The sequence below is a fragment of the Verticillium nonalfalfae genome (genome assembly GCF_003724135.2).
Source record: "Verticillium nonalfalfae strain VnAa140/NRRL 66861 chromosome Unknown scaffold_124, whole genome shotgun sequence".
In the NCBI taxonomy this organism is placed as follows: Eukaryota; Fungi; Ascomycota; class Sordariomycetes; order Glomerellales; family Plectosphaerellaceae; genus Verticillium; species Verticillium nonalfalfae.
Window position 1 is genome coordinate 35345 of NW_021167349.1, and position 27916 is coordinate 63260.

Sequence of the window (27916 nt, forward strand, 5' to 3'; positions counted from 1 at the left end):
ACGCCATCGACCCCCAGGCGGCGATTCTCCGTGTCTCACACTATCGAGGAAATACAGGGCTTGCCTAGACGGCTCAGCGAACGCAGAAGAGAAAGGCGCACGCATGAGCTGCGACAGAAGATCAGTGGTCCCAGAGAGGTGCGGGATGGTGTGGGAGAAGTAGTACGGAGCGGCAGTCAGCGCAGCCACCGGTAGGTGACTGAGAACTAGGCATATATGGAGGATGAGGCCTGAAAATTCTTGAGAACGTGAGAGTTTCAAAGATGACATAATAGTCGACAGCGAGTGCTGCTTCGCCTTGACGATTTGATGACTGGTGCAGGGACACAGGGATTTGCTGCTACAGGATTGGGTATACGGATTGCTTTGGACGTATCTGAGATTTGAGCCGATTTGTACCTGGAGGCGATCCTGATTTTTTTTTTCTTGTTTCGAGGCATGACGACCCGTGTCTGGTTTGTGCTGGGCGCCATGCGGCTATGACCATGATGACTTACGATGCGATGCGTGGAGCTGGCTCTCATCACATGTACACTTAGACACTGCCATGACATGATACCACGCAATTCTCTCTGTTTTTAGCACGAGCTCTGATTGAATGTGAACTTTTGTCCAAACGCACGAATATGATGTGCCAGCCTGGCATCTGCTTTCTGTTCACTGTATTTCGCGAACAGCGCGTGCGGACACTGCTGGTCATGAATTAGACGATTAAGCCTAAGACGTACATCAAGCACATCTCTGTCCGAGTAAGTAAACAAGATCCCGGATGCGTTCTCAGCAGAAGAACATTGTCTTGGCATGGAACATGCTATTCTCGCCTCATTGGTAAATGAATTCCACGCCAAACACCCAAAAACGCCATTCCGACTGTAATCATGGAGAGAACACCGTATTCCCCATCGCATTCATGTAACCCTTCTGGAGCACAGAGGCAACCCGCGCCCATCTCACCGCCTGTCCTGTCCCGGCGCACCAGGGAACCCACCACCAGGCGGTGGTGGGGGGCCTCCAGGGAAGCCGCCGGGGGGCGCGCCAGGCATGCCGGGGAACGGCGGGAAGTTGGGCGGCAGGCCGCCGGCGCCAGCAGCACCGGGTGGTGGGAAGGGCAGGCCGCCTGGGGGCGGGAAGGGCAGACCGCCGGGCGGGGGCATGGGTGCGCCGTTGGCGCCCGGGGGCGGGAAGGGGAGAGGCGGCATGCCGCGGCCGGGAGGTCCAGGAGCTGGTTTGAACTTTGTCAGGCTTGGTCTGGGGAAACGGCGAAGGGTGCGGTGCGACTTACGTGGGATCATGCCCTGCGGGAAAGGCGGCGCGCCGGGGAAGCCGGGAGGGGGGATGCCTGCGTCGGTTGGTGTCAGCTTGGTTTTGCTGCTCTCTGGCGCCTGAGGAGACGAAGCGAAGGGGGACGGGGTCACGTACCTCCTGGGAAGGGGAAGGGCGGCGGGGGGAAGCCCTGGCCTGGCTGGTTCTGCGGCAGCATGGGGTTGGCGTGGGCTTGGCCTTCGGCAGCGTAGGAGGAGGTGATGGAGTCGATGACGGATTGGGCCTTCTCGTGACCGATTTCTACGGCGAGGGAACGAACGCGTTAGCTACATGGTGGGAGCGGGCGCCAGGGCGCCAGGGGCGCAAGGAGGTCATACGTTGGTAGTAGTCGACAACGTTTCGCAGATGGTTTCGACCGCTGTTGTGCGCCTTCCGCACACTCATGGAGTCGTGCGTGAGGTAGACATCGCAATAGTCGCCTGTGTCGAGGGTCAGTTGCGAATCAAGAGGAGATGCAAGCCTGGGCAGGGTATGCGCAGGGACATACAAAAGACTACAGAACGGTCAGCATAGATCAAACTCATGGGGATATTTAGAGACTCACACTTAGGCATCTTGACTGGCTGGCTTGGAGCGCGTGCTTGGCTGTTGGGAGAAGTTGAATGCTGTGCTGCGCGATGGGCAATGCGACAGTGGACCACCAAACGTTGGTAGATGGAGCTTGTCGTTGTCGCGCCCCAAAAAGTCAAGACAAGACAAGGCTGAAGGATTTCACGTGAGGGACAGCGTTCGAGGCTGCGGGGCGAAGCCATGTGATTGGGCGCTGCGGCGTGCGAGGACAGGGGTCAACGGCCGGCAGCCGTACGCGACAGATTTCCAAAGTCGAAATCCAGTGGACACTCCAAGCTAAGCTCTCCCACCTGAAAGTCGACCAGGGAGACTTGCCAGATTGCCTATCCACCACCACGACAACCACCGCGATCGTCTGTTTCCGTACCTACGTCACACACACACATACACACACCCGGCCGCGACAATGGCGTTACCACGATCATTGCTGCATTACGTCTGCAGCCTTCTCCTCCTGGCCGTCAGCGCCCAGGCCCTCAGGTTCGACCTGCATGCCACCGCGCCAGGCGCCAGCAACCGCGAACGATGCATCCGCAACTTTGTGGCCAAGGAGACCTTGGTCGTCGTCACGGCCACCGTGGGCGGCTACAAGGGTGACGGCATGACTGTCAACATGCGCGTACGTGGCTCCCGGGCGTCGATGCCGATGCTGGCACGAGGATGGGTGGACTGACCAAGGTGCCACTGCAGATCAAGGACGCCGTAGGCAACGACTACGGCCGACCCAAGGACGTGGCCGGCGAGCAGCGCACCGTCTTCACCTCGCACGCTGACGCCGCTTTTGACGTCTGCTTCGAGAACGTCTTCTCCGATTGTACGTCTCCCGCCCCTTTTATCACCTGCCCCGAGCCACAGCTGACCCGTGCCCCCCTTTGTCGCCAGCCCGCTCCATCCCCAACGCCTTTGTCGACGTCGAGCTCGACATTGACATTGGCGCCGACGCCAAGGACTGGTCCGCCATTCAGGCCACCGAGAAGCTCAAGCCCGTCGAGGCCGAGCTCCGCCGTATCGAGGAGCTGATCAGCGAAGTCAACCGCGAGATGGATTACCTCAAGGCCCGTGAGCTTAAGCTGCGCGACACAAACGAGAGCACCAACACGCGCGTCAAGTGGTTCGGCGTCGGCACCACCTTTGTCCTCGTCGCGCTGTGGGCGTGGCAGATCATGTACCTGCGCGCGTACTTCCGGTCCAAGCACCTGATCTAACGGCAGAACGAGCGGCAGGCTATGTTTTCCCCTCCACTTCAGGTGGCAGGAACGGCGGCGGCGGCGGCGGCGACTTGCTGCGGTCCTCATTATGGTCTCGGCCCCTAGGGAGTTTGTGGAGACAAGCTCGGGAAAAGATGGAGGATTGGATCTGCCGCGCGGTCTGGGAGACGAATCTAACGGACGGACTAGCACTGGGTGCATGAGACCAATTCAAAAATTGATGAATATGACGACTGTTTGCTCGGATGTTCGTGTATATATCGTGTATGGCAAAAGTAAGAGAGGAACCACACGCGAGGCAGACTCGCGTGAGCATTTCGTCAGTCAGACATCCCAGGGTCAGGAATTGCACCTGTGTCGGGGAGGTGCGCGAGCACAGTTCGCCAGGACCCCGTATCAATAGTCATGAATATGCACTGCAATATGCCCCAAACTTGTCATGGGAACGAGGCAGAAGATAGGTAGATTACTACTAACGACTACCCATCCATCCTGTTGCCCCAAAGGCGCAACCTCAGACCACTGTGCCCGCTCCGCCGGACCCAGGACCACCATGAAATACAAGGGGGGAATCTTGAACTTTCTCTCACGACATGAAGAAGAGGTAAAAAAAGAGGGGGAAAAAATTCACACAAAGAAAACCGACGCCTCCGTCTTGGAAAAGTAATCACAAGCAAAAGCCCCTATCCAGCCTCCCTCCTCGTTTCATTCATGATATCGTCGTGGGTAGAGAGAAGAAAAAAAGCAACCGAAAAGAAGCGCCTGATGCTGATCGACCATTACCCCTCATTCTCGGGTGGTAGCAACCGCCCCAAGCTTCTGAGCACCTCCATGGCGGGCATCTCCCTGGTCCCTGACGCGCTCTTCTCCCGGTGCTCGCGCTCCTTGAGGCGTTTCGCGCTCAGCGCGAGGACCTTGTCCGCTTCGCGCCCCGCCGTGTCAACTCGTTGGAGCAGCTTGTGGACGCTGTCGGCGAGCTGATCGATCTTGAACTCGAGGCTCGACTGTACGCGGAGGAGCCGTGTCTGCACCGCCTTTCGATGTCCGTCAAATGATGTGGCCGGGTCGGTGAGGTAGCTGAGCATCTGCGCCTCGTTGGCTTCGAGGGATTTCAAGTCTGGGAGAACGACAGGCTGCTTTTGTGCTGAGTCTGCTGGCTGTTCGGGGAACAAAGGGCTAATGTCTGGTATCGGCGTCTTCTTGAGCGACAGCCATTTCTTTTTCTCCTCTTTTAGTCTGCGAAAAAAAAATGGTCAGTTTCGAGTGCTTACGATGAACACACACAGGACGAGGGCAGACTGACCGTTTGACCTTTTGCTCCAATTGGTCGATCTTTTCTTGATGCTCTAGATTTCGCGGGTTTGGCTGGAGGACGACGGGAGCTCGTGGCGCGTCTTCCCTCGCGAACCAGTCAGAGCATTCCGACTTATTCGCAAAGTCTTTCAATAGCAGTTCTTGTATCGCTCGTGCTACATCGCGTCAGCACCTCCAAATCCCGAAAACCCTGTGGATGATCGCGCATCAGCTTACCTCCGTTGACAATGTGCGCGTTTGCCGAGCCATGTGGTGGCTTTGGCAGCAACGCCCGCTCGCCACACCACGTCAGAAGCTGCTTCATCCGGCGCGGCTCGCTCAGCCCCTCGGCCTCGATGTGTTTGTAGAACTCCGAGGTGGCGACCTCGCGATGCGGTATTGCATTGTGCCCGCTCTCGATGAGGGAACTCGCCCGCCGCCCCCTCATGCCCAGACTGCTCCGACGCGTCCCCCCGCCCTTTTTGCGCATCTCCTTGTTGCGATTGATCACCGGCGTGTCGCTGACCGGCAATGTGATCTTGGCCGACTCGACCGAGTCGTCCACGGCTCGTGGCGTATGCTGCCCTGCCACCTCCTCCGGCGCGTCCTCTGGCGCATCGACCTGCTGGTGCTTCCTCTTGGGCGCGGCCTTCGTCGCGATCTTGGACGTCGTTTTGGCGGTTGGTTTCGGTGCTGGTGGCTGCTCTTCGATTCTGTCGGTCGAGTGACGCGTGCTCCGTCGCGTCGCCCGTTTTGGCTGCACAATCGCCACCTCCTCCGCAGGCGCGGGGTCTAGGCTGGCGTTGCGACGCGACGTCCTCCTCCTCTCCGGCACAGCCGTCTTGGATGTCGCCTTGGGTGCTGGCGCTGCTGCCGGCATCTCGGACTGCTGGGTCGAAGGCGCGCGTTCCTTGGGCTGGGATCGCCCCCTTGAGGACTTCTTTGCCGGTGCTGGTGCGGGTGCGGGTGCGGATTCGGGTTCGGGCTCGTCTGCGGGTTGCGCCGTCTTGACCCGCTTGGCCGTGCGCGTGAAGTGAAAGTCGCCATCCTTCTCGTCCCAGACAGAGGCTGCACCTTGGGGACGCGTTAGCAGCTGGAGCGGACGGCCCTGGACGCTGGCGGTGGAGGGGTCGTCCTTACCCGCCAAGCGTTTGCTTTTTCTTTGTTCGGACTGCTCGTTGGTCATGCTAATGACTTGAAGCGGCTGACGTGATCGCACGATGGTCGTCATGGATGGCGCGGGTCCGAGGTTGTGGTCATGGACGCTGGCAGGAACGGGCAATCGGTGATGTTGGGGTGGGTGTTGCGATTAGGTCGATAGGTCGATGCGAGGGCCAATGTCAGTCGCGACTCGGAGTCTGGCCCACACTAGCGCGAACCGCGTCGCTGGAAAGGATCGAACGACTTGACGAGGCGATGCACGGAAGATCGAAGGTCGGAGGGTCGAACAATGGCACGGGCGACGGCTGCGTTTGTAAAGAGTTGGTGGCTATCGATGCGGTACATTGGGTATGGAGGCGCGCGAGTTGCAGCTCCGCTGCGATGTTGTTTACATTGGGTGAAGAGAGCAGAGTCGGTCCATGTGCATACGCTAAGCCTGATCCGGCAAGAACGCCTCCACCTCCACTCCCGCCGTGAGATCGTCGCCTTTCGCACCTCTTCATCAGCTCGTCCCGTGACCACCACACCTAGCTATACACCTACCTTGCTTGCTGGCTCGTGGCCTGCGGTTGCAGTCCGTCACCTAGGTACGCTGAACTACATCGTACCTGATCATCACGCTTCATCCGCAACCATCCTGCATGACTGCTCTCGCATAATGCTGGCCTGCATAGTAATTCACGGTCTGACGCGCTGCGATGAAATAGTACGTTGGTTGTGTTCATGATTCGCGGGATCTACGTAGCCGTCGTTACTTGTTGCTATCGCGAGTCCCATCCCGAGCCAGGCTCTGTCGCTCCTCCAAACAGGAGCGACCCTCGCCCTTCCCGTGACGCCCCTGTCAAACCGCCCAAGCCCAAACTCCGATTTTTTATGTGTCCCAGCGCAAAGCCAAATACATACAGATGGAACGAGGTAGGACGCAAGCACCGCTGCGCCCTCTGCAAACTCAATCCCGATGCCTGCCCCATACACACAGTGCTACTACTGTGCGTGTGGTTCATACCTCGCGGCCGGCATCGCCCACCCACCGTGCAATGCAGGTGCCCGATCCATGTGCTTCTTGCGGGACACCGTCATGCACCAAAATGATAATACAGATGAGAAGGGATCAACTCAACCTCGCGGCAGAGTCCATTAGCAGTGGACGATCTGCGGCCACGAGATCATCATGAACAATGCCATGTCCAGAACAGTTCGTCATCATCATTTCATGCTCAGCGGTCGGCCAGACGTCCTAAGAAAAGCGACGAGGAGCGCCCTGTCCGCCAGCCATCACTTGCTGATTGGTCTGCATGGGGCCTGCCATTCCGTAGGGGTTCATCTGGTGGTTGTAAGGCTCAATGGCCTGCTGCATGAACGCGCCGTGCAGACCCTGCTGTTGGGTCACGGGGCAGTCCTTGTGGGCGAGCAGAAGGGTCTTGAGGTTGACAACCTCCTCACGCAGCTGCGTGATTTGAGTCGACAGGGCATCGTTCTCTGTGCTGAACATCTCCACCTTGGTCTGGAGGTTAGCGAGCCACTGCTTTTTGCGTTGGCGACACTTGAGAGCGGCAACCCTGTGAATGTGTCAGTACTCGTGTTTCAAGTCGTATGGCGATGAGAGGGGCATACCTGTTGCGCTCGAGAAAGTTCTTGCGCTTTTCCTCATCGGTCATCTTCACCTTGGCACCATTCTCATCGAGTTTGTGAGTTTCCTCATCATCTTCCGACTGGCTGTCGTCGCCCTCAGGCATAGACATGGCCGCGCTGGTCTTTTGCTTCTTAGCAGCAGGTGCCTTGGCAGGCGGCTCTTCGGCCTTGCGTCGACCGTTTGTCGCCACCGAGCCGCCATTCTTCTTCCCCTTGCCGCCGCGAGTTGAAGGACGAGCATGTTCGCTCTCCTCCGAGGCAGCACTGCCGCCCTCACTCACACCCCTAGAGGAAACGCCGTTGGCATGTCCCATGTTCGGAGACGTGTTAAGGGGCTGGACGGCAGGCGCAGGAGCGCCGTTGGTGAGGTTTGAAGATTGCGATGTGGGGGGGTAGTTTGAAGTCGGCGCACCATTCCTACCCTGAGCAGCACCCTGCGCAAGCATGAAGAGACCATTGGCGGCATCATTGTCGTGGGGATCGAAAGGACCTGAGGTCTTGACCTCAGGCTTGGGAGCGGCGCCACCGTTGGCCATCTCTGCTGGCCTTGATGTCACCGATGGCTGAGGAAGGTTCTGTGCTTCTCTCTTGGCAGCCGCAGCGGCACTCAGCGCAGTGCGGTGGAAGTCGAGGGTACCAGGCGTGGCACCACTGCCTGCAAGTTGTGCGAACAGTTGCGAGTTCGGGCTCGGGGCAGGGAACATGGAACCACTGCCACCAGGTGTCAGGCCTGTCCTCAGAGAGGACTCGTTAGGAGTCGGGAATCCTCCACGGAGATGATGGCTGTCACTAAAGTAATCATTGGTTGGGCCCGACAGCATGGCCGGGCTGAGAGGACCTGTTCGAAGCGAGCCTCCTCCCCAGTTGAAGGGAGTTGTGCCGGTCCCAGGCAGAAGAGCAGAGGGTGAAGTGATGTGGGCGACAGACGGCAGTTTTGTACCTCCAGGCGTTTCGGCGCCGTTGCCGCCGCCGAAGGACTGCTCAAAGGGATTGGGCTCCAGGTTGAGGTTGCTGTCGCTGATGCGAGGTCCTCCAAAATAGTCAGGCGTGTTGCCCGTTGGAGCTGGTCGAGGGGGAGGTCCAAGAGGTTTCGCGCCGTCAGATTCGTTCTTCACACTCGAATCGGACTGTTTCGCGTCGGAAGCAGAGTCTGGAGGCACAACAGTGTGTAAGCAAGAGGACAGTTGCGTGTCGACAAAAGGGGCAATGGGACTTGTCGACAGGAGGGATGGAAGTAGAGGGTTGGGATCAACCACGTACCTGATCCACCTTGACGTTCTGGTGTTGTTCCTTGCGACGTCGACTTCTTGGGGGACTTCGGGTCACCTCGAGCAGAGGTATTGTTCGGTGAAGTCCCCATGGCGATGACGTTGTAGGATGTAGTGTACTGCGAGACACCTTGGAGGTAGGGCTGGAATAGCGGTAGGGGGCCAAGGTGGTAACGACCGAAGGCAGTTGATGTTGACGTCGACGTCTGTGGGGTGCAGAGTTGAGAAGTGGACGGGGGGCAAGAGATGTGGGAAGCCAGATGAGGTCAGAGGTTGGGAACACAGCGCTGGGTGGTGGACTAGAGATGGGTAAGGGTTCGTCGAGACGCCTCTGGGGGGTTACGATTCGAGATTAGGTACGGATCGGGGAAGAGAAAAGTAGAGTGGAAGAGTCTTGCAGTTGCTGTGCAAGCCACGAGTGACCCAAGGGTTTTTTTTTTGGCGATTGGCAGATCAAGCGCGTCTCGCTCTCGATCTTGCTTTTCTATCGTTTGTCACACACTCACACACAGACTCTCTTTCTTGTCTCTCTCTCTCTCTCTCTGCTCTGTCTCTCGTCCAAAACTCAGCCTTCTGGCATGAGAAGGGAAGTGAGGCGAAAGGGGTGGGAGGAGGTGAGGAGGCGAGTAAGTGAGGGAGGTGGACAGAAAAAATGTGGGAGAGAAGAGAAGGTTGGGTGGGTGAGTGGCACGCGCCAGTGTCAGGGTGACTGGCTGGAGGTAGTGCGACTGATGGACGACAATACAAAAAGTACAGGGCGAAAAGGGCAGGATTAGATGCCGACTGAGATGCGATTGCGATGCGACACGCGCAGATGCGATCGGGGTCGATGAAAGGCACAAGCGTGGTTGAGTGACTGGGTGACGACGGAGTGCTGAGCGTGCTTGGGTGTTGTTTGGGGAGAAACGGCAGACGTCACAGGAAGTATGACGTTGCGGTTGTGGACTTTAAAAAAAAGAAGGGCGAAGGCGCACGAGGTGGAAAAGATGGGAACGAGGGCGGCGCGCGCTACCTGCGCCGAGACCAGACACACGGGGCAGGAGTCGACTGGCATTGGGGGCAATAGGCAAGGGAAGATGGGGGGGGGAGGGGCCTCCTTGCCTCCTTCCACGGAAAACTGCTGGGAGAGACGATGGGGTTGGCAGGGCCAACCCTGTGAGAACCTCGACGACGCTCGCCCAAAACGGGTTGTACAATCCTATTGCGCATGCTACCGTGTGCCTCCAGAACGGACAGACTGTGTGAGGAGGCCCTGTTTTGCTTCCAGCATGCTTCCAACATGCCTCATTTCCGGCCTTCTTTGATGTTTTCCAACCCGTCTTGTGTTGAGACGGAGCGAGGCGAAGGTGTAAAGACTGTATTGCACACGGTACTGGTTCCGGGGCGTTTCTTCCTAATGGGATGCCTGGCTGACCTCACCCTCTTTCTCTCGCTCTGTCTCTCTTTGGGTGTGATCGGGTGGCGATTTATACGACGGGCGGATTGATAATGCCACAGTGCAGACTCGTTGCGACATCCGGATGAATTTTCTCCTCTCCTCCCCTCCTCCGTCACGCAACAACGGTCGTATTAATCAGCCTCAAACCGACGAACTCTCTCTCGCTCTCTCACCTCTTCTACTCCATGCCGAGAGATCCCCCCTATGCCTCCCGACTCGACGACTCGACGGCTTGTCTGTGCCCGCCATCGCGTGGGAAACACTCCCTGCGCGTGGCGCGTTCATGAGCCCGGACCCTGCTTGGTACTGTGCTGGGGTGACGTGACCTATTTGCTCGCTCCGCCTGTGGGCGGTAGGGGTCCTTTCACCTGTGCTGCAAGACTGGTTGGGGAGGCACGTCTTCTCCTCGATCGCATCGAAGACGGCGAGTCCCAAGTCGCAATGGACAAGTCTCGTACAGGCATGATCACTCTTCCATCATGTCGCTGTCTCCTCTGCACTCCTTCCTGCCCTCTGACACCTGCCAAATACCTGGTCCAATACTGGAGTCACTGGACAGTTGTACTTGGAGGGTGTCAAAATGACGGGCGCCCCCCTTCCAGTGTCTTCGTCATTCCACGTCTGTGACAGGGATTGAGCAATGCAGACGGCCGATGCACTGTCCACTAGGGTGGTGAGCTTGACCAATGGACGTCGCTACTCGAGCTGCTAACCTCCACCCGGGAAAGCACTGGCGCACGCTAAGTCAGTGACCCCTGCATGGATTGCATCACCTCTTGCTCATTTCACCACCACCTCACTCGACCGTCACCGCCCACCTGTTGGGCCCCTCATGTACATGTACCGGGAACGACTCGGTTCGAGAAGGCGATTCCTTCCCTTCCAGCAAACGTGCCCCGGGCGCCGATGCTGTTGATCTCTGTTTGCGGCAAATGCACCGGTCAGCCAGCAACATCGCATCTCAGGCGAGACGGTTTTGAAGAGACGCCCCCCGATTCTTGAGCCTTTGAGCCCTTGAGCCCTCGAGCCCTTGAGCCCTCGAGCCCTCGAGCCCTCGAGCCACTCAGAGTCATGGCATGTCTAAGTGGAAGAAAGGAAAGAAAAAAACCTTCCCGGCGGACCAGACTGGCCGGGCCAGCAACAGTCTCACACGCCCGTCCCGTCGCTGGCGGATCACCCAGCCGGGGCGACAGTGATCGACCAAGAGGTTTCTTCTTTCAGCGGGTTTCCTCGTCGGGCCCCCTGGTCTCCGATACGGTCTGGCTTCCGGGTTGAAGTTTCGTTTCTTCCAATGAAGCCTCTGTTCCGACCCTGCCTGCGCTCGACAAAGTCGATACGCGGGATCCACACACGCGACTTCTCACCGTGTCCATGTCGCGAACGCGGTCCAGGCTCACCGAATGGGTGGCCCAGCCTGTGCCAGCCTGATCTGGATCTGGATTTCTAATCCTTCCTGTTTGTTGGCGCATGATACGGCTGAAGGTCTCTGCACAGGGTGCGCTGCGGATCACCACCAGCCTCGACCGTTCCCACAGTGCGACTCCCTCCTTGTTCACCCCCGCCCGTCTGCCAGTAGGTACCTAGTGGATCGTGCAGATGGGAACGCCATCGACACCCTCTTTGTGAGTGGTCGTCTCACAGATTGCGTCAGAGCACGATCCTTCCCACCGTCGGCGCCAGCCTCCGTTGCGCCTCTTGGGATGATACGATTTCGATGCTCAATCCGGTTCTCCATTTCAAGTAACGGTCCCGCTCCCCCTCCATCGTGACACGACTCCACGTGAATCGAGCAAGCTGTGCACAGAGTGTTTCGAACCGCATGGCCGCCATCGCAGATGCCTACATGGTGCTTCAGGTGTTGAACCTCCCAGAAATGCTGACGGCGGGCAAAGAGGCACTGGACAAGCTGACGCTAGGCTGGGGCATTGGATGAAGCGCTGGTGACGTCAGATGATGCTTGAACGCTCGAGGCTGTCTTGTCTCGGTTCGCGCCCGGAACGAAAGTCGACCTCGGTGGAATGCTGACCCAAGGCGTAGGAAGCCTCATCCGTCGAGCAAAGCATGATCTCGACGAAAAAGAAGAAGAAAACCACAGTGTTGACCCCAAATTCCCGGGACCTCAAGGGGGCTGCTCCAAGTACTGTGGCACACACGACGATGCGTGGGATTGAAACGCGCCGCAGTTCCATAGAGTTGTGTTTATCGTGCGAGCCGGCCATGACGTAACCCTTTCTTCACCACCTCCTTCTCTCGGCCCATCACCAGCAGTTTGGGCCGTTCTGGATGCTCAGCTATCGACGAAGTGCAGGATGCCGCACGACACGCGTCCGATACGGCTCTCTTGGAAGGGTACAGTGTGTGCACACGCTGCCCTCTCTTGCATACTATACGCTATCGACCGCGTCACTGGTCCAACAAACGCATCACTGGCCCAATGACCGCCTCACTGGTCCAACGACCGTACAGCGGATACCTTGCGCAGTGGACTGGCGATACTGTGTTGTCGTCTCATCTGATCAAGCGCGATCACGAATCCAACGAGAGCAGAAGAACGTTGCTGTGATCCAAGCCCATGTATGCTGTTTGCAGTGTGATCGAGCTCGAGGGCATGAGATCTCGATGACCATCTCAAGGCTAACTCGTGAAACAACCGCGTGTGATATGGAGATGTGCATGTATTGTGTGCCCGGGTCGTTCAGTCGCGCGGCCCCGGAGCCGATCTCCCTCCCTCCCCTCCCCCCGCCTCAATACATCTCGGGCCGTTTGCATCTCCATCTCGATGTCGCCAAGTGATCATTCCCCATACTCAACCCACGACGGCGGATGTCTACGTCATAAGGCCGTTGTACAATTTGAGCCTCATGACTGCAGTTGCCTTAATCCCAACATCACTGCACGAATGTGCAGACGTTCAGCTATGTCTCCAGTATACGCTGATACCCCTAAGCAGGAAGGAGGTTTTTCGTTTGTGGGATTCATCGCATTGATTGACGCTGAGGCGGTCCTGCTCAACCTAATATTCAAGACGACGCAATAAGGCGTTTTCATCGGTGTGCCAACACTATCACGAGGCTGATGTGAGGAAAAGGCGTAGGACAGAACCCCGTGTTACGGCGGACTTTTCTAGTTGTACAAAAATCGATACATTCAGAGTTTCGCACCAGCGTGCCCCTCTGCCTTCGCCTTCTTGACCTTGAAGCCATGACGAGGCGCATGCACTCTGGTCTTCGCACCCTGCTGGCCCTCCACCGTAAAGACAACCTTGGTTTTGTCAAGGGCCACCAGCGTGCCGGCGTCCTTGTGCGTCGACCCCGTGTCGGTAGGCCACACCACAACGCGGTCTCCCGCCTTCAGCCCCTCGCGGACCGCCACCGGATCGCTCGCATCAACGTCGCCGGCGCCCGCCGTCGGCGCGGCCGCGATCCGTTTCGCCGCCTCCTCGCCAGAGACCTTGGGCGTCTTGGGGGCGCGCTTCTTCGCCGCCGCGACGGCCGCCTGGAAGCGCGCGATCCACGCGTGGACCCGGGGGTAGCGCGCCTCGCCGAAGCGCTCGGGCGTCAGCGCGCCGGGGAGCTCGTAGAGCCAGTGGAACGGCCAGACGGCCTCAATGTCCGCCAGCGTCGGGCCGGCGCCGGGACCGAGGACCCACGCCCGGCCGTCGGCGAGAAGGATGTGCTCCAAGAAGTCGAGGGCGCGGGCGATCTCGGCCTCGGCGGCGGGACGGCCGGCGGCCATGCTCTCGCGGACGTGCTTCTCGCTCGGCGGGTCGGCGCGGGGGCCGGAGAACTGGGCGCGGTCGCGGAACCAGGCGTCGGAGAGGATGTCGGTAGGCAGCAGGCTGGCGGCGGTGGAGAACAGGCTCGTCTCGGTCGTGAAGGTGGAGAGGAGCCGCTCGAGGGCGCGGAGCTCTGGCGCCGAGTCGGGCGTGGTGCCTAGGCGGGGCAGTTCGGGGAACAGGGCCTCGAGCTCAGTGAGCATGAGACGGGTGTCGAGGAGGACGTCACCGTCTATGGCGAGGAGCGGGATGCGGCGGTAGGATATGCCGAGGGAGGCAACGTCCGGGCGTGGCAAGATGGGCGGTTGAACCTGCGAGAGCGTGAGCATGAGCATGAGCATGAGCATGAGCATGAGCATGAGCATGAGAGTGATGTGTCCATGGCCGTTTCCTTACGCATTGTGAGTACGGGATGCCGCGCAGAGTGAGATACCAGATGACTCGGCGCGCGTAGGGCGAATAGGAGTAGTGATATAGAATCAGCTGCTTATCGCTGTTGGAAGACGCCATGGTTTGTGAGAGTAGAAGAGACCAAACACCCTCGTTCAATACCGTTGCCAGCCAGAAAGGGGTCAGTTTCAGCGAGAGAGGTGTCTCCTCGTACGGAGCTGACAGCTTGAAGTGTTCATGATCGTTGCTTTATCAACATGCGCTGAGCCGAGGCACCGCTCGAGCCTGGGGGAGCGCGGGGTAGTGTCGGCGTTGGCAAGCCAATCAAGGCTTGGCTGCTCAACCCAAAAAGAGGACTTCAGTCCGTTGCTGGACGCTCTTTCAACTCCCGGAATGTATGATTGCGGCGAAGAGTGCTGCAGCCTTGCTTGGTTGTTGTGTTTTCGGGGCTGACTAACGCGTGCTTGATGAAACTTTCCAAAGGGCGCGCTGTCTGCATCTGAATCATCAAGGCACGCTCGTGATACGGCTGACTGCCATTTCATAGGCGATGGCAGCATCAGCTTGGCTCGAATGGTACATTCGAATGCATGTAGGGTGAGCAGCCATGCCATCATCACACGCGCATTGAATGACTAGAAGCTGCGGGACGCATAGCAAAGCCGTCACCGTGAAAGAAACCAACTTGAAGCCGAGAATACGTAGCTGAAAATGCTTCGCTCAATGAACATAAGCAAAGCCAACATGCTCAATGATTTGCCGGGAAACAGCATTATGGCGAAGAATAGAACAGATCTAGTACCACATATGTCAGGCGAATTTCGACGCAATTCAGCGACCGACAGCTCCAACAAGTTCCCATCTTCCTCATCACCGCAAAGCCAACCCCTAAAAGAATGGCGAACAGGTCACGTGTCCCGGTTCCCGACAAAGGTACGTACCCTGCCCCCTAACACAACGACGGGCAATAGGCGGGGGCGGGGCAGGCCCAGCAATCCCCGATAGAGGGGCAGCTGGCGACTTGGAGGAGGGGAAAAAAACACTACCTCCGACTCGCGGTTTGAGTCACCTAGCACATCACCACCCCTTGAATTTCGCCCAGTTGAACCCCAGAGATCGCACCTACCGTTCGGCATAGGTAGTCTGGGAACACTGCGTCCAAAATGAGCATCAGCTTCCCCAAGACCGAGGAAGAGGTCATCCGCTTCTGGCGGGAGGTCGATGCCTTCCAGACCCAACTGCGCCTGACAGAGGGCAAGAAGAAGTTTACCTTCTACGATGGTCCCCCATTTGGTAAGTTGCCTCAATACGCCCGAAAACCCCCCCAGAGGCTCGTTTCTGACTTCAATCTCGTCCAGCTACCGGTATGATGATACGACCCTGGCCTCCCGGCCTCGACAACACTCTAACAGCGCAGGTCTCCCCCACTATGGGCATTTGCTCACCTCAACCATCAAGGACATTATCCCACGATACTGGTCCATGAAGGGATACCATGTCACCCGGCGCTTTGGTTGGGACACGCACGGCCTGCCCATCGAATATGAGATTGACAAGAAACACGGCATCTCGGCCAGGGACGCTGTCGCGCAGATGGGTGTCGCCGCTTACAACGCCGAGTGCAAGGCCATTGTCATGAGGTACGCTGCCGAGTGGAGGCAGATCATTGAGCGTCTGGGTCGCTGGATCGACTTTGACAACGACTACAAGGTAGGTAGCACTGGTCTGGTACGGGTGTCTCGGATATGAAAACTGACCCATTACGCAACAGTCGATGGACGTCACTTTCATGGAGTCGTGTTGGTGGGTTTTCAAGCAACTCTTCGACAAGGACCAAGTGTACCGCGCATACCAGATCATGCCCTACTCCACCGCCCTCGGCACTCCCCTCAGCCAGATGGAAGCGAAGCAGAACGAGAAGACGACACAGGACCCTGCCATCCTGGTCGCTTTCCCCGTTGTCGGGCAGACCGGCTCCCTGGTCATCTACACCACGACGCCTTGGACACTTCCGTCCAATATCCTCATCGCCGTTCACCGCGACTTTGAGTATCTCGAGATCCTTGACGAGAAGTCCGGAAAGCAGTACTTCATGATGGAGAGTGGACTTGCTGCTCTCTACGGCAAGGAGCTCAAGAAGGCCAAATACAAGGTCCTCCGCAAGCTGCAGGGCAAGGATCTCATCGGCTGGAAGTACGAGCCGCTATTCCCCTACTTTGCCGAATCGTACAAGGAGTGTTTCGAGGTCATCGGCGCAGATTACGTCGAGGCTGGCGAGGGCACGGGTATCGTTCACCAGGCTCCTGCCTTTGGTCAGGAGGATTACGATGCTGCTGTTGCCTCGGGCTTCATTGGCGAGAAGAGGCTGCCGCCTTGCCCCGTCGACGAGAAGGGACAGTTCACCGCTGAGGTGCCTGACTATGTTGGACAGCACGTCAAGACCGCTGACAAGGCCATTCTGAAGGATCTGCGCTCAACCGGACGTCTGCTTGTTGAGTCTCAGACGTCCCACGTTGACAAGTTCTGCTGGCGCTCAGATACGCAACTCATTCGAAGGGCCGTCTCTTCTTGGTTCATCCGCGTCACGAACTCCATTCCTGAGATGCTCGAGAACCTGGAGAAGACGACGTGGGTTCCCTCCTTCGTCAAGGAAAAGCGCTTCGCCAACTGGATCGCCAATGCTCACGACTGGAACGTCTCGAGGAACCGTTACTGGGGCACCCCCATTCCGCTGTGGGTTAGCGAGGACTTTGAGGAGGTTGTCTGCGTGGGCAGCATCGCCGAGTTGAAGGAGCTCAGCGGGTACACTGGCGAGCTCAACGACCTGCACCGTGACAAGGTTGACCACATTGAGATTCCCTCCAAGAAGGGCAAGGGTATGCTCAAGCGTGTGGACGAGGTCTTCGACTGTTGGTTTGAGTCCGGAAGCATGCCCTATGCCTCCACCCACTATCCTTTCGAGAACGCCGACAACTTCCAGGGCAGCCTTTTCCCTGCCGACTTCATTGCCGAAGGTCTCGACCAGACCCGTGGCTGGTTCTACACGTTGACCGTTCTCGGCAACAAGCTGTTCGGTGTATCGCCCTTCCGCAACTGCATCACCAACGGCCTCGTGCTTGCGTCTACCGGTCAGTTGATATGGAGAATCCGTAACGTCGTGAACTGACATATTTGGCAGGCGTCAAGATGTCGAAGAGTCTCAAGAACTACCCTGACCCAAGCAACGTCATCAACGAGTACGGTTCCGACGCGCTCCGCCTGTACCTCATCAACTCTCCCGTTGTCAGGGCTGAGCCTCTGCGCTTCAAGGAGGCTGGCGTCAAGGAAGTGGTGTCCAAGGTCCTCCTCCCTCTGTGGAACAGCTACCGCTTCTTCTGCGAGCAAGCCCTCCTGTACAAGAAGAACAACGACGAAGATTTCGCTGCTGATCCAACATTCACGGAAGGCAAGGGCCTCGAGAACGTCATGGACCGATGGATCCTGGCCGACTGCCAGAGCATGCTGCAGTTTATCGACCAAGAGATGGCCGCGTACCGCTTGTACACGGTCGTGCCGCGCCTGTTGTCTGTCCTCGACAACTTGACCAACTGGTACATTCGCTTCAACCGCAAGCGACTCAAGGGTGTCGCCGGTCTGGGCCTTGACGACACCAAGGCCGCCCTCAACACTCTACTCCAGGTCCTTCTGACCCTTGTTCGGGCCCTCGCACCCTTCACTCCTTTCATCACTGAGCACATCTACAGCCTGCTCAAGCCCTTCCTCGGCGAGGTCCTGAAGGACTTTACCGATTCCCGCAGTGTGCACTTCCTGCCGTTCCCCACGGTCCAGGAGGCACTGTTTGATACCGAGATCGAGAGGAAGGTTTCCTCCATGCAGAAGGTCATCAACCTGGGCAGGACGGCAAGAGAGCGACGCACGCTGAGTCTCAAGACGCCCCTGCGTTCCATCGTTGTTGTGTCTGATGAGCAGCACCTCAAGGACGTCGAGTCCCTGCAGTCGTACGTCATGGGCGAGCTCAACGTCCAGGAGGTTGTCCTGAGCAATGACGAGGCAAAGTACGGCATCATTCTGGAGGCCAAGGTCGACTGGCCCACTCTGGGCAAGAAGCTCAAGAAGGATGTTCAGATTGTGCGCAAGGCGCTGCCCAAGCTCTCGCAGGAGCAGCTGAGGCAATACCTCACCGACAAGACCATCAACATTGATGGCATTCAGCTAGAGGAGAACGACCTGGAGATTGTGCGCGTCTTGGCCAACAAGGATGGCGCCAAGGCGGCGGGAGACCTTCCTCAGCTGGAACCTGCCTTCTCCAACGATGTTATCATCCTCCTCGATACCGATGTTTCGGCGCAGGATTTGGTGTACGAGGGCCTGGCCCGTGAGGTCATCAACCGTGTGCAGAGGATGCGCAAGAAGGCAGGCCTTGTTCCCACGGACGAGGTGCACATGCAGTACGGCGTCGTGGCCAACCCCGAAAGCACCGACGTCGACGCTGTGCTGGAGTCCAAGGAGGAGCTCTTCGTGAATGCCCTGCGCGGCAAGCTCGAGCCTCTCGAGGGCGCCTCGGGCGAGTCTGTCATCCTCGAGGAGGAGCAGGCCATCGGTGAGCTGAGGCTGATGCTGAGGCTGGCTCGCATCTAACGAATGATTGGAACATGAGGAGTGAGGAATTGAAAAGGCGTTGCATTGTAGCTAGAAATGTTTTATCATGAGTTCGTAGAGTCAACATGATCTCGATGGTTGCCTGTCACGGTGAGCATGGGCTGCTGTCCTTTGGTGCGACCTCAATTCGGAACTCCAAGGGTGGTCCTGCTGCTGACCTGTTCTTTTGCCCATGAAGGCCACGAATTGAACAACAGCTCAGGGATTTAGGATGCCTAAAGTGCGTGCTCGCTCGACGCTCCCAGATCCAGCCAGCACCTGGATCAGGAAGTCTGTTGACCATCACTGATAAGATAAGAAGGACGTCCCACATTGTTCCATACCCCTGTCCCGAGGCTTTGTACCCAACCTTTGGTGCTTGCCATGACGTCGATCGCATTGTTGCGCCTCTGAAGCATCGCAGGTCGTCTGACTGAGGCAATCCGTAGATTTCACGACATTTTTACTTCAGAAGTGGCTCATCAGACGGTCGGATTGACGCGCACATGCGCCTGGTGTTTGTGGTCGGCAAATCGAACGTCAATGGTCTTACCAACATGGATCTGGCCATGAAGGCTCGGGCCCAGTTCCCAGCCACCCGGACTGGCATCTCTTGTAGCCATCAACAAACATAGGCCTACCATTCACCCGCCGCGAAACCCAACTTTGCACTTCGGCCACCATGACCTTCGTGCAATAATCAGCTGCAAAAGCCATTTTCTGTGTGTTGCTCGACTTCATCCAACGACACAGGCCTGTCGCTGACTAACGTAAGCCGGCACGAGAAGCCTGACGCCTCCAGGCCAGAACGAGCGCCTTCTGGGCACCATTCCCAACCATGCGCCAATCAACGCTGCTAGGGCTGCCGACATCTCTGCTCCTCCTCGTCACATCACAGGCTCAGAGCCAGCAGGCTCGTCAACCCATTGCGATCCGAAAACTCCCCCTCGCCGCATCAGAGAAGCTCTTGCCTGAACACTTTGCCTTCGCAGACAGCCCAGCCATCGATACAGACAAGGCACCGCCCTTCCTCAGCCCACGAGAAGCGGTCCTCGCCGATCGACTGCAGCTTTCGGTGAACGAAGAGCAACTCATCGCCCTCAACGCAAGCGACCCCTCGAGTAGACCATACCGACCAGCTTTCAAGTTGCATGAAGAGGAGGGCAGGCGCGATGGGTGGGACTTGTTGCGGAGAGCAGCCGAGGTGCTCAAGGTCCTCGAAGGGAGACAGACCTGCCCTGGGGGTATGGAGGACTGCAGTAACGTTGGCGCACCCAACAAGTGCTGCATGAATGGTGAGGTGTGCGTTGAGGTGGACAATGCCGCCGTAGGAAACGTCGCTTGCTGTCCGGAAGGGGCTGAGTGCGGCGGACCCATCGGCGCATGCCCGGATGGCTCCCCGACGTGTTCGACAGAACTAGGAGGAGGATGCTGTATCCCCGGGTTCGTCTGTCAAGGTGTAGGATGTGAGTCTCCGCCCCCAAGTGCCGTACCTGGAGAGCCCCTGATGCTGACTCTTCTCGCAAGGCGTTCCAAGCCCTCCACCAGTGATTACAAGCACAACCCAGAGGCCGACAACAATCACATCAACATCAACAACCGTGGTAGAAGGAGACGAACCTACGACGATTGTGGTCACAGTGGTCATCACCGCAACGCCTGAAGCCGAGACGGTTACGAGAACGAGCACCAGCATCTTGACACCCACGCCTTCAACTACGACCGTCAATACCGTAGTCATTCCCCCTTACCGACCGACGTCTGCAGAGTCCCAAACCACGGAGTCAACAACGTCGTCGGAGACGGCACCTGCCGAGACGCCCGAGGATTACTGCCCGACTGGGTTCTACGCCTGCCTTGCCCGTGAGGGGGGAGGCTGCTGCCGCACCGGTCGTGACTGTGCAACAGTCGACTGCCCTACGACGCCCCTCACGACCATCACGACGGACGGCGCAACCATTGTCGTGCCGGTCACAGACGCGAGGGACGCGGCTGACGCGCAGGCCACCGAGACCTGCGCCAGCGGATGGTTCCTGTGTGGTGACGAGGGAGGTCCTGTTGCTGGCTGTTGCCCGAGCGGGTTCGAGTGCGGGACAGCGAGTTGCACTTCTGCGTCTGCCTCTCAGACGGGCGAGGTTCAGAAGGTGTTTCCGGAGGCCGAGGGTGGAGCAGGGGATCACGGGCTCCGCTTGATGAGCGTGGTTGCCATGGTCAGCATGGTGGCTCTGGCAGTGCTTGCTTGATATGGCATTAGCTTAGATTTATGATGCCAATAATGATGATTGATTAGAAGTTCTTGCTCTTACTACCATCTATGATGCGTATTTTGAGCATGTTATCGGCCATCCAGCTATTTTCGGAATGCTGTTGCTCTTACTTCCTTCCAGTCAAGGAACAGATATCACAGGAAAGAAACTCCGTGAACACCCCAAAGCCACCAGCCTTCCTGCCGCCACTTCACACTCAAGCAACACGGCATTCAGGAGGTCACGCAAAGTGAACAGCCAACAGTCATTTGTTCCTCCTCCCCTCTGCCGCCGCTGACTGCCTTCTGCATTTCTAGTTTCGACGCACGCAAGGAAAGCATGACCGCCAGGCGGCAATACGCTGCTGCGTCCGTTCTTCATATCTAGTCGTCTCCCTCTGATCTAACTCTTCCTCTCTTCTTCTCCCAGCATCATCTTCCACCGTCTTCAACCAACATACATCACAAGCTCACATCATTCTCAGCCCAAGCCATCGCTAGCACATACCCATTTTTGGAATCATTGCATGATATTTTGCCCCCCTTCGCCGTCCAACGTTTCACTGCAACCAACTACTAAAACCCGTCACCACGATGATTCCCCGGCTTTCTTCTTTCAGCCTCGCTGCCATAACTCTCCCCTCCATCATCCTGGCTGCGTCTAAGAACACTGGCCCATCGTCCGAAGACAGTCGTCTCACAGCTGCTCAGATTTGCGATCCTGCTGTGGCCGTACCCCAGAGTTACGATGATATGCTGCCATGTGCCAAGGCAAGACACATCGAAGAGTTCCTTTGCCGTCCTAACGGCACCAAACCTACAGAGCTCGAGAGCCACGCCCAGTGCATGTGCAATGGCGACTTCTTCGGCGAGAAGCTGGCTTGCGACACCTGCACGAGGGATAATGGTGGTATTGATACTCTAGAGCTGGCTCTCTACGACAATCTCCTGCACGACGCCTACGATCAACTTTGTTTGGCTACGGCTGCCCCAACCGCCCCTTTCGCTTCTATCTAGTCACTGGCTCGCGACGCTGCGGTCATGCCCACGGCTGTTCCTAGTACCTTTCATGGATTCCGGGCCACGGAGGCAATCCCTACTTCAACGCTGTACATCGCCACCTCGGTCGAAGCACAAATTTCACATCAGTCTACTGATACTCCCAAGCCTACTCTCAGAATTGGTTCACACACGCTCACAGCCCCCAAGCTGACCGATTTCGACTCGCCGCTCATGACTGCTCCTTGGCCGCCACCACAACCCACCGCCACTGGGACGAACCAGACCAAATTCAGCGGTAGCATCGAACGAGTTGGAGACGACAATATGAGACCAAACAATGCGGGGTTGATGCAAGTTAGCCTTGCATCATTAATTATGGCTCTGATGGTTAGTATCATGCTGTAAGGGCAGTAACGGGAAGACAAGAGAAATGGGTGCCTCCTCGGGTTGGACAGGGGATGGCAATGAATGAAGAGGGACATCGTCAAGTGGCAATGGATTACAAGGCGTAGTTCCTTTATCGATAGACTTGGTGCAGCACGAAGAGAAGTTATCCAACTCGACTGTCCGGTGTGTGCGCGTGCTTTTCATACGTGGTAGACCAACGGAAGAGTGGACATGAGCCTAATGTACAACATGGCAGCATATTCACATGCTCATGCTTACCTTGCGTGCACTCGGGCAACCTGTACAGGCATAGGTAAGTGTGCGATGTGCGGTGCGTGGTGTGATGCGGAAGGGGGTCGAGGAGCTCCCCACAATAGCCATCCAGGTTCTTACGCTTCCTCGCCATTCAAGTACCCAACAAACCCCGTGGTTCTCAGCATATACAGTTTCTCGTTTAGCAATAGTTCTATTCGGTTCATATCGTTTTCATTTTGTCTTCATTATGCTTTTCTACAACCACCTTTCCCGCCCCTCCTCCTACTCCCTCCTTTCCTTCCAGGATACCCTTACTCGGGCATGTGCTTGAAGGGGTGAGCCAGAGTCTCCTGGCAGAAAGGAAGCTTGCCAACGGTCCAAATCTCGGTATCCTAAGTAGGTCATGTCAGCCGGGCCAGTTCGAACTGGGGAGCCCATCGAGTGATGGTTCAGGCGAGGGGAGCCAACGTACGGGCTTCAGGGTCTTCTTGATCTCGGCGTCAAGGGTGCCGCCCTTGAGGGCAATGATCTCGGGGGCCGCGTCGGGGTCGTGGGCGATGGGGCTGCCGCACTCGGAGCAGAAGATGCGGTGGACGTCCTTGCCCGAAGAACCCTTGCCAGCCCAGGACTTGGTGGGGCCCTTGATGGTGAGCTTGTCCTTGGGGACAACGACGACGAGGGCTGGTTGGCGAGATGGGTCAGTGGGACTCAACTATGGAAAGGGCGAGGGGAGATGCGGCGCTGCGTACAGTAGGTTGAGCCGGACTGGCGCTGGCAGTCGTCGCAGTGGTCGTAGCCCGTGAGGAGGGGCTTGTCGACGTCGGCCGAGTAGGTGACGGCCTTGCAGAGGCAGTGTCCGGTAAGAGGCATGTTGGGCAGCTGTGTTTGATGGGACTTTGGCTAACGAGAAAGTATAGACGTTACTGGACGAGTCTCGATCGATTGAAGAAGACCAGAAGCTCGAACATGGTACGAAATTACGCATGGGCGGGGTGGCTTCTTTAAAAGACGTCGCCAGCTCCAATGCTTGGTACGCTGGCCACTCAACGCCTACGACCCGACGACTTTACCACCTATGACGACGATGGCGGGGTTGGTCACAGATACGGCGGGGGAGGGGGGTTTGCTGAGACCAACAGCTCAGCTCTCCAGATAGCTGCGAGAGCTGGTGCGGGCGGTGGAGGCCCGAGACCGAACCTCGACGTCAATTGGCGCTCAGGGACCCCCCGTTCCCTCCTCCCTCTTGCAAAGAACAGGCTCCGACTACGCTCGTTATTTGTCACTGCCGTTGCTGCAGTGTGAGGGACCACTCGCAAATTGCTACGCGACACGAGAAGCGGGGGATTTGGAATGGTCTCGGAGGGGGGTTCCCACAGTGGTTGGGTGTCATCCCCGCAAATATCGGTAGCTTCGAGACCCCGTTGCCTTTGTTGAGGTTCAGGAGCTTCGGGAGCTGTTTTGAGGGTGGACCCGTGGGCTCCCCACCATGGTATTTGTCTGGCAGTCATGCATCCTGGCGGGCCATCTTGCAGCTGCAAAAGGATTCCAAATACTCTGCCTCAAGGCGCAACTCCACCTGTCAGACCAGTGATGTAAAGAGGCTGGGATGGGTGCTGACTATTTTGGCGGGTGAACTCGCGCTAGTTGGTACATTCGAAGCCTTGCGTAGGAGAGATTACGAAACCTTGGCATTTAACGACCAGGTATTGTGAACTTTGTTCTCTACTTCTTCAGCTACGCCATGATTCTGCCTGCGAGATAGCCACTTGTGTTTTCAGAAACTGCCCAGGCCGTGCCGACACGGAGAATCAGCTCTTGCAACCAGAGCAGCTCCATGGAACCCAGGGCTAACCTCTCAGCAAGGAAGACCCTCAGCACGAGCGACCGGTAGAGTTTCCGCACATGCTTGTCCTCATGTGCGAGGACAAAGCCGTCCATACCTGAGATGCGGAACTGCCTCAGGTCATCCGTCCGCTGTGTACCCGCCTTCTCGGACGGTGCGGCCACCACGCTCGACGTCAGTGGTCGCTCGATGCGTTCCGGCCGCTCTCGCAGCGCGCGGATCGCTTTAAAATATACAAAGTCCAGTGGGCTGCTAATCCTCAGCGGCGCCGCAGCCTTCTTCGACACGAAGAGACGGGGCAGCAGCTCGGGCCGTGACACCCATATCGTTTCGCTCTCGCGTAGCTCGCTGAAGACTGCCTCAAAGTCATGCGCGTAGTGGACGAACCGGGTGTAGAACACCGGTGTCAGAACTCTGAATTCGATTTGGTCGTCGCTATCGGCGGCTCGCGGTTCTGTGTGCTGGCTGACCGGCCCCGAGGAGGAGGTTCCTTTAATGATGAGGGGCGCGTCTCCACTGCTCGAGGTGTACTTGACGGTCAGATTTGCACCCGACTGCTGTACGAGGTGGTGTAAATAATCCCGGAAGATGGGTTCCAGCTGCCGCTCCGTCGTGTCGGCGACACGGCCCATGCTGTCTTTGAGGGGCTCGGGGCGGAACCAGACGTGGAGCTTGCGGCGGAAGAAAAGCCGACCTGCCTCCTTGACGATCCTTGGAAACGTCACAAAGCCCACCCACCACCAGCTGAGGAGGAACATCAACTTCGTGGCCAAGCTCGCTGTTGTGGGGTCAACGGGATCTCCTTCTTGGAAGAGGCGGGCGACGATCTTGGGGTGGTCCTTGGAAGACTTGAGAGTAATGGTGCCATCAAGACGGCCTGGTTTGTTGCTATTCGAACTCAACATGTCGTGAATTTGCAGCGAGTACGATCCTTTTCTAGAATTGAATGGGGAGACGTGAAAGTCCTTCGGCCAGGACTTTGATAACCTGCTAGTATTGGTATCGGGTTCGTCGGCCACTCTTTCGTCCATGGCCAGAAAATACATTCTCCGTTCGCCAAAGGTATTGTTGACCTCCAGAATCATGGCTGCTAGCGTCTTGTCTGTCGTGTAGAGATACCAAAATGAAACTGGGTTGAAGTTGTAACCCAGAAAGCTAGCCGCGGTGACGAGATAGGCATGAGGGTACGCGTTGGGGTCAACGTCCTAGGCATGATGATCAGCTCACATGTTGCTGAATCGCTCCCACTGAGGTGAGATATAATGAGAGGTTCGCACCTGTGACTTCAAGTAGTTGTGCAACTTGGTCTCAAGGGTCCCAGGCTCTCTCCCAAGGTGGTCTGCTTCGTTGACGTGAAACCATGCACATGTCCCATGGGTCTTCGCTCTCAGCCATGAAATGGCGTTACCGCCACCGGAAGAGTCCAGTTCAGTCCCTGAAGAGACCATGCCGCCGGCGGACCCGGTCCAGCCGACTGGAACGCCGACAACAAGATAGGAGTATGAGAAGCCATGCTTGGCGGGGAAGGTTCTCCGATGCGTCGTCTTGGCTGGGATGAGGAGGGGCTTCCCCAATCCCGCCCACGTCGTTTGCTTGGCAGGGGTCCCGTGTAACCAGCTCCCCAGAACCAGGAAAGCAAAGGAGATGATAGCCAATTGTTTGATGTATGGCCAGAAAACCACCAACCAGGTGACATGGTTGTTCAATAGTGAGGACCCTACAGCGATGATGGCGTAGCGGATCAATGCCGCCTCCCGCCAAGCTGTGAAGACGAGTATGAGGGCGACGTCTAGCCACCCTCCCAGCAGGGCCTCATAGGCAATGCCGGCCAGCATCTTTACGCCTGGTATCAGATGGGATTTTCGGGTGCGCTAATGTAAGGATGCGGTCATGGTGGTCGGCAGGAGTGACAGGAGGATAAGTGAGACGGATAGTGACACCAGCGGGTCCGAGGCCAGATCAAGACGTCATGACTTTGCCCATGTTCGTTGCATGGTTCATGCGAACTGGAAAGGATAGAGGCAGTTGCGGCTACGGACACTGCACATAGAAACATTAAACCGACAAAATAGGCAACATGACGTTTCCAAATTGGTTTAACAACTCTTCCTGGACATTCTTGGCCACAAACATGCCTCAGCCCAGGCCTCAAGACGGAGTGACCCAGGTCAGATCATGGCTTACATAAGTCGTCAACCGTGGCCAAGCGGAGAAGCTGATGGGTCTGTGGCGCAAGCAGGACCTCATTCGAGGGTACGCCGCCACTCGCCCCTCACTCTCACTGGCCGATTGACTCAGCACGCCTGGCCCAGCTGGTCAAACCACAGCCCAAGACAGAGTTGGCGGCGGGCTTTATCCACCGCCGTCCATTGCCTTCCACGATATTTATACCCAGCGAGCCTCACCAGACCCCAATTGCAACCTCCGACAAACCTTCACGATACCACCCAACGCCTCTACCCACGACGCCCAATTTTTGATCTCGACGACCAGAAAGACTTTTGCTTTCTTGTACCTCACGAACACACAATCTTGACATATTTTCAAACCGCCACCATGGATGACTGGAGCACCGAGACCAAGATTGGCAGCAGGACTCGCGGCGGCGGTGCGCCCCGCGAGAAGGTCGTCAAGGGATCCGCCGCTATGAACGCTGCGTTCCGCCAGGGCGGTGTTTCTACCGAGAAGAAGTACGCCTCAGCAAACACTGTACGTCTCCCCCCCCTTCTGTCCGCGACGAAGCTCGTCGTTGTCCCCCACCCCCCGTCCTCTTCCATCGCCATCGTCATAACCGCCCGCCGCCTGGCCTCTCTCCCCTCCCCCACCCTCGTCACCGACCCCACCTCTCACGTGTCCTCCGCTCCCACCACAAACCACCATCCACGCCCGCCATGTGCAACACAATGCCGATAACTGACCTGTTCCATTAGTCCGGCCCCGCCGTCGAAGGCCAGCGCCTGACAAAGGTCGACCGCTCCGACGACATTATCAAGCCCAACACGATCGGCAAGGACGTCGGCGACATCATCTCTCAGACCCGCCAGAAGATGGAGCCCAAGATGACCCAGAAGGACCTCGCTACCAAGTGCAACACGACACAGACCATTGTCGCCGAGTTTGAGCGCGGCACTGCCGCGCCCGACCAGAAGATCATCGCCTCCATGGAGAGGGTCCTCAACGTCAAGCTCAGGGGCACCGGCCTCGGCGAGCCCAAGTTTGGCAAGAAGAAATAAATGAAGAGCCTGCTGGCTTGCTTATCCGGGAGGGTGCGGGTGCTTGGGAACTCGTCGCTGAAGACGACGAGAAAATCGTATTGAATTCTACGAAGGAGGAAGGAACACTAAAAAGAAACCTGAAGAAGCCGCAGGAGCAGCGAGGCTCAATCAGAATGGTTGCGTTCCGCAAGATGAAGGCCACGGTCCATAGAACTTCACAATAGACCGTTGGCTCACGAAGCTGACGATGAAACATTTTCTTTTCCCTCCCCT

General features: G+C 57.4%; 11 protein-coding genes across 11 annotated transcripts; 5 read left to right on the plus strand and 6 right to left on the minus strand.

Annotated features, from left to right (window-relative positions):
- Positions 1–950: 950 nt before the first annotated feature.
- On the minus strand, positions 951–1877 carry D7B24_001265 (uncharacterized protein; the record flags this gene model as incomplete). The annotated part of the gene is made up of 6 exons (XM_028635503.1): positions 951–1222; positions 1283–1339; positions 1420–1563; positions 1641–1742; positions 1811–1816; positions 1868–1877. 6 exons carry the CDS (start codon positions 1875–1877, stop codon positions 951–953), a joined length of 591 nt encoding a protein of 196 aa, XP_028492015.1.
- A 422-nt stretch (positions 1878–2299) lies between these two features.
- On the plus strand, positions 2300–3098 carry ERV25 (vesicle coat component; the record flags this gene model as incomplete). Its single annotated transcript, XM_028635504.1, has 3 exons — positions 2300–2512; positions 2584–2707; positions 2776–3098. 3 exons carry the CDS (start codon positions 2300–2302, stop codon positions 3096–3098), a joined length of 660 nt encoding a protein of 219 aa, XP_028492016.1.
- A 782-nt stretch (positions 3099–3880) lies between these two features.
- D7B24_001267 (uncharacterized protein) lies at positions 3881–5580 on the minus strand (the record flags this gene model as incomplete). Its single annotated transcript, XM_028635505.1, has 3 exons — positions 3881–4337; positions 4405–4570; positions 4632–5580. The coding sequence occupies 3 exons, from the start codon at positions 5578–5580 to the stop codon at positions 3881–3883; spliced, it is 1572 nt and encodes a 523-aa protein (XP_028492017.1).
- A 1212-nt stretch (positions 5581–6792) lies between these two features.
- Positions 6793–8547, minus strand: D7B24_001268 (uncharacterized protein; the record flags this gene model as incomplete). Its single annotated transcript, XM_028635506.1, has 3 exons — positions 6793–7114; positions 7170–8337; positions 8448–8547. 3 exons carry the CDS (start codon positions 8545–8547, stop codon positions 6793–6795), a joined length of 1590 nt encoding a protein of 529 aa, XP_028492018.1.
- A 4493-nt stretch (positions 8548–13040) lies between these two features.
- D7B24_001269 (uncharacterized protein) lies at positions 13041–14178 on the minus strand (the record flags this gene model as incomplete). Its single annotated transcript, XM_028635507.1, has 2 exons — positions 13041–13979; positions 14065–14178. The coding sequence occupies 2 exons, from the start codon at positions 14176–14178 to the stop codon at positions 13041–13043; spliced, it is 1053 nt and encodes a 350-aa protein (XP_028492019.1).
- A 1043-nt stretch (positions 14179–15221) lies between these two features.
- Positions 15222–18696, plus strand: D7B24_001270 (uncharacterized protein; the record flags this gene model as incomplete). The annotated part of the gene is made up of 5 exons (XM_028635508.1): positions 15222–15351; positions 15417–15422; positions 15476–15768; positions 15830–17186; positions 17237–18696. The coding sequence occupies 5 exons, from the start codon at positions 15222–15224 to the stop codon at positions 18694–18696; spliced, it is 3246 nt and encodes a 1081-aa protein (XP_028492020.1).
- An 838-nt stretch (positions 18697–19534) lies between these two features.
- Positions 19535–20939, plus strand: D7B24_001271 (uncharacterized protein; the record flags this gene model as incomplete). The annotated part of the gene is made up of 2 exons (XM_028635509.1): positions 19535–20162; positions 20224–20939. 2 exons carry the CDS (start codon positions 19535–19537, stop codon positions 20937–20939), a joined length of 1344 nt encoding a protein of 447 aa, XP_028492021.1.
- A 596-nt stretch (positions 20940–21535) lies between these two features.
- D7B24_001272 (uncharacterized protein) lies at positions 21536–21958 on the plus strand (the record flags this gene model as incomplete). Its single annotated transcript, XM_028635510.1, has 1 exon — positions 21536–21958. One exon carries the CDS (start codon positions 21536–21538, stop codon positions 21956–21958), a length of 423 nt encoding a protein of 140 aa, XP_028492022.1.
- Positions 21959–22896: 938 nt separating this feature from the next.
- Positions 22897–23455, minus strand: D7B24_001273 (uncharacterized protein; the record flags this gene model as incomplete). The annotated part of the gene is made up of 3 exons (XM_028635511.1): positions 22897–22977; positions 23058–23266; positions 23335–23455. 3 exons carry the CDS (start codon positions 23453–23455, stop codon positions 22897–22899), a joined length of 411 nt encoding a protein of 136 aa, XP_028492023.1.
- An 864-nt stretch (positions 23456–24319) lies between these two features.
- Positions 24320–26263, minus strand: D7B24_001274 (uncharacterized protein; the record flags this gene model as incomplete). The annotated part of the gene is made up of 2 exons (XM_028635512.1): positions 24320–25633; positions 25706–26263. 2 exons carry the CDS (start codon positions 26261–26263, stop codon positions 24320–24322), a joined length of 1872 nt encoding a protein of 623 aa, XP_028492024.1.
- Positions 26264–26984: 721 nt separating this feature from the next.
- On the plus strand, positions 26985–27661 carry MBF1 (multiprotein-bridging factor 1; the record flags this gene model as incomplete). The annotated part of the gene is made up of 2 exons (XM_028635513.1): positions 26985–27137; positions 27359–27661. The coding sequence occupies 2 exons, from the start codon at positions 26985–26987 to the stop codon at positions 27659–27661; spliced, it is 456 nt and encodes a 151-aa protein (XP_028492025.1).
- Positions 27662–27916: the final 255 nt, after the last annotated feature.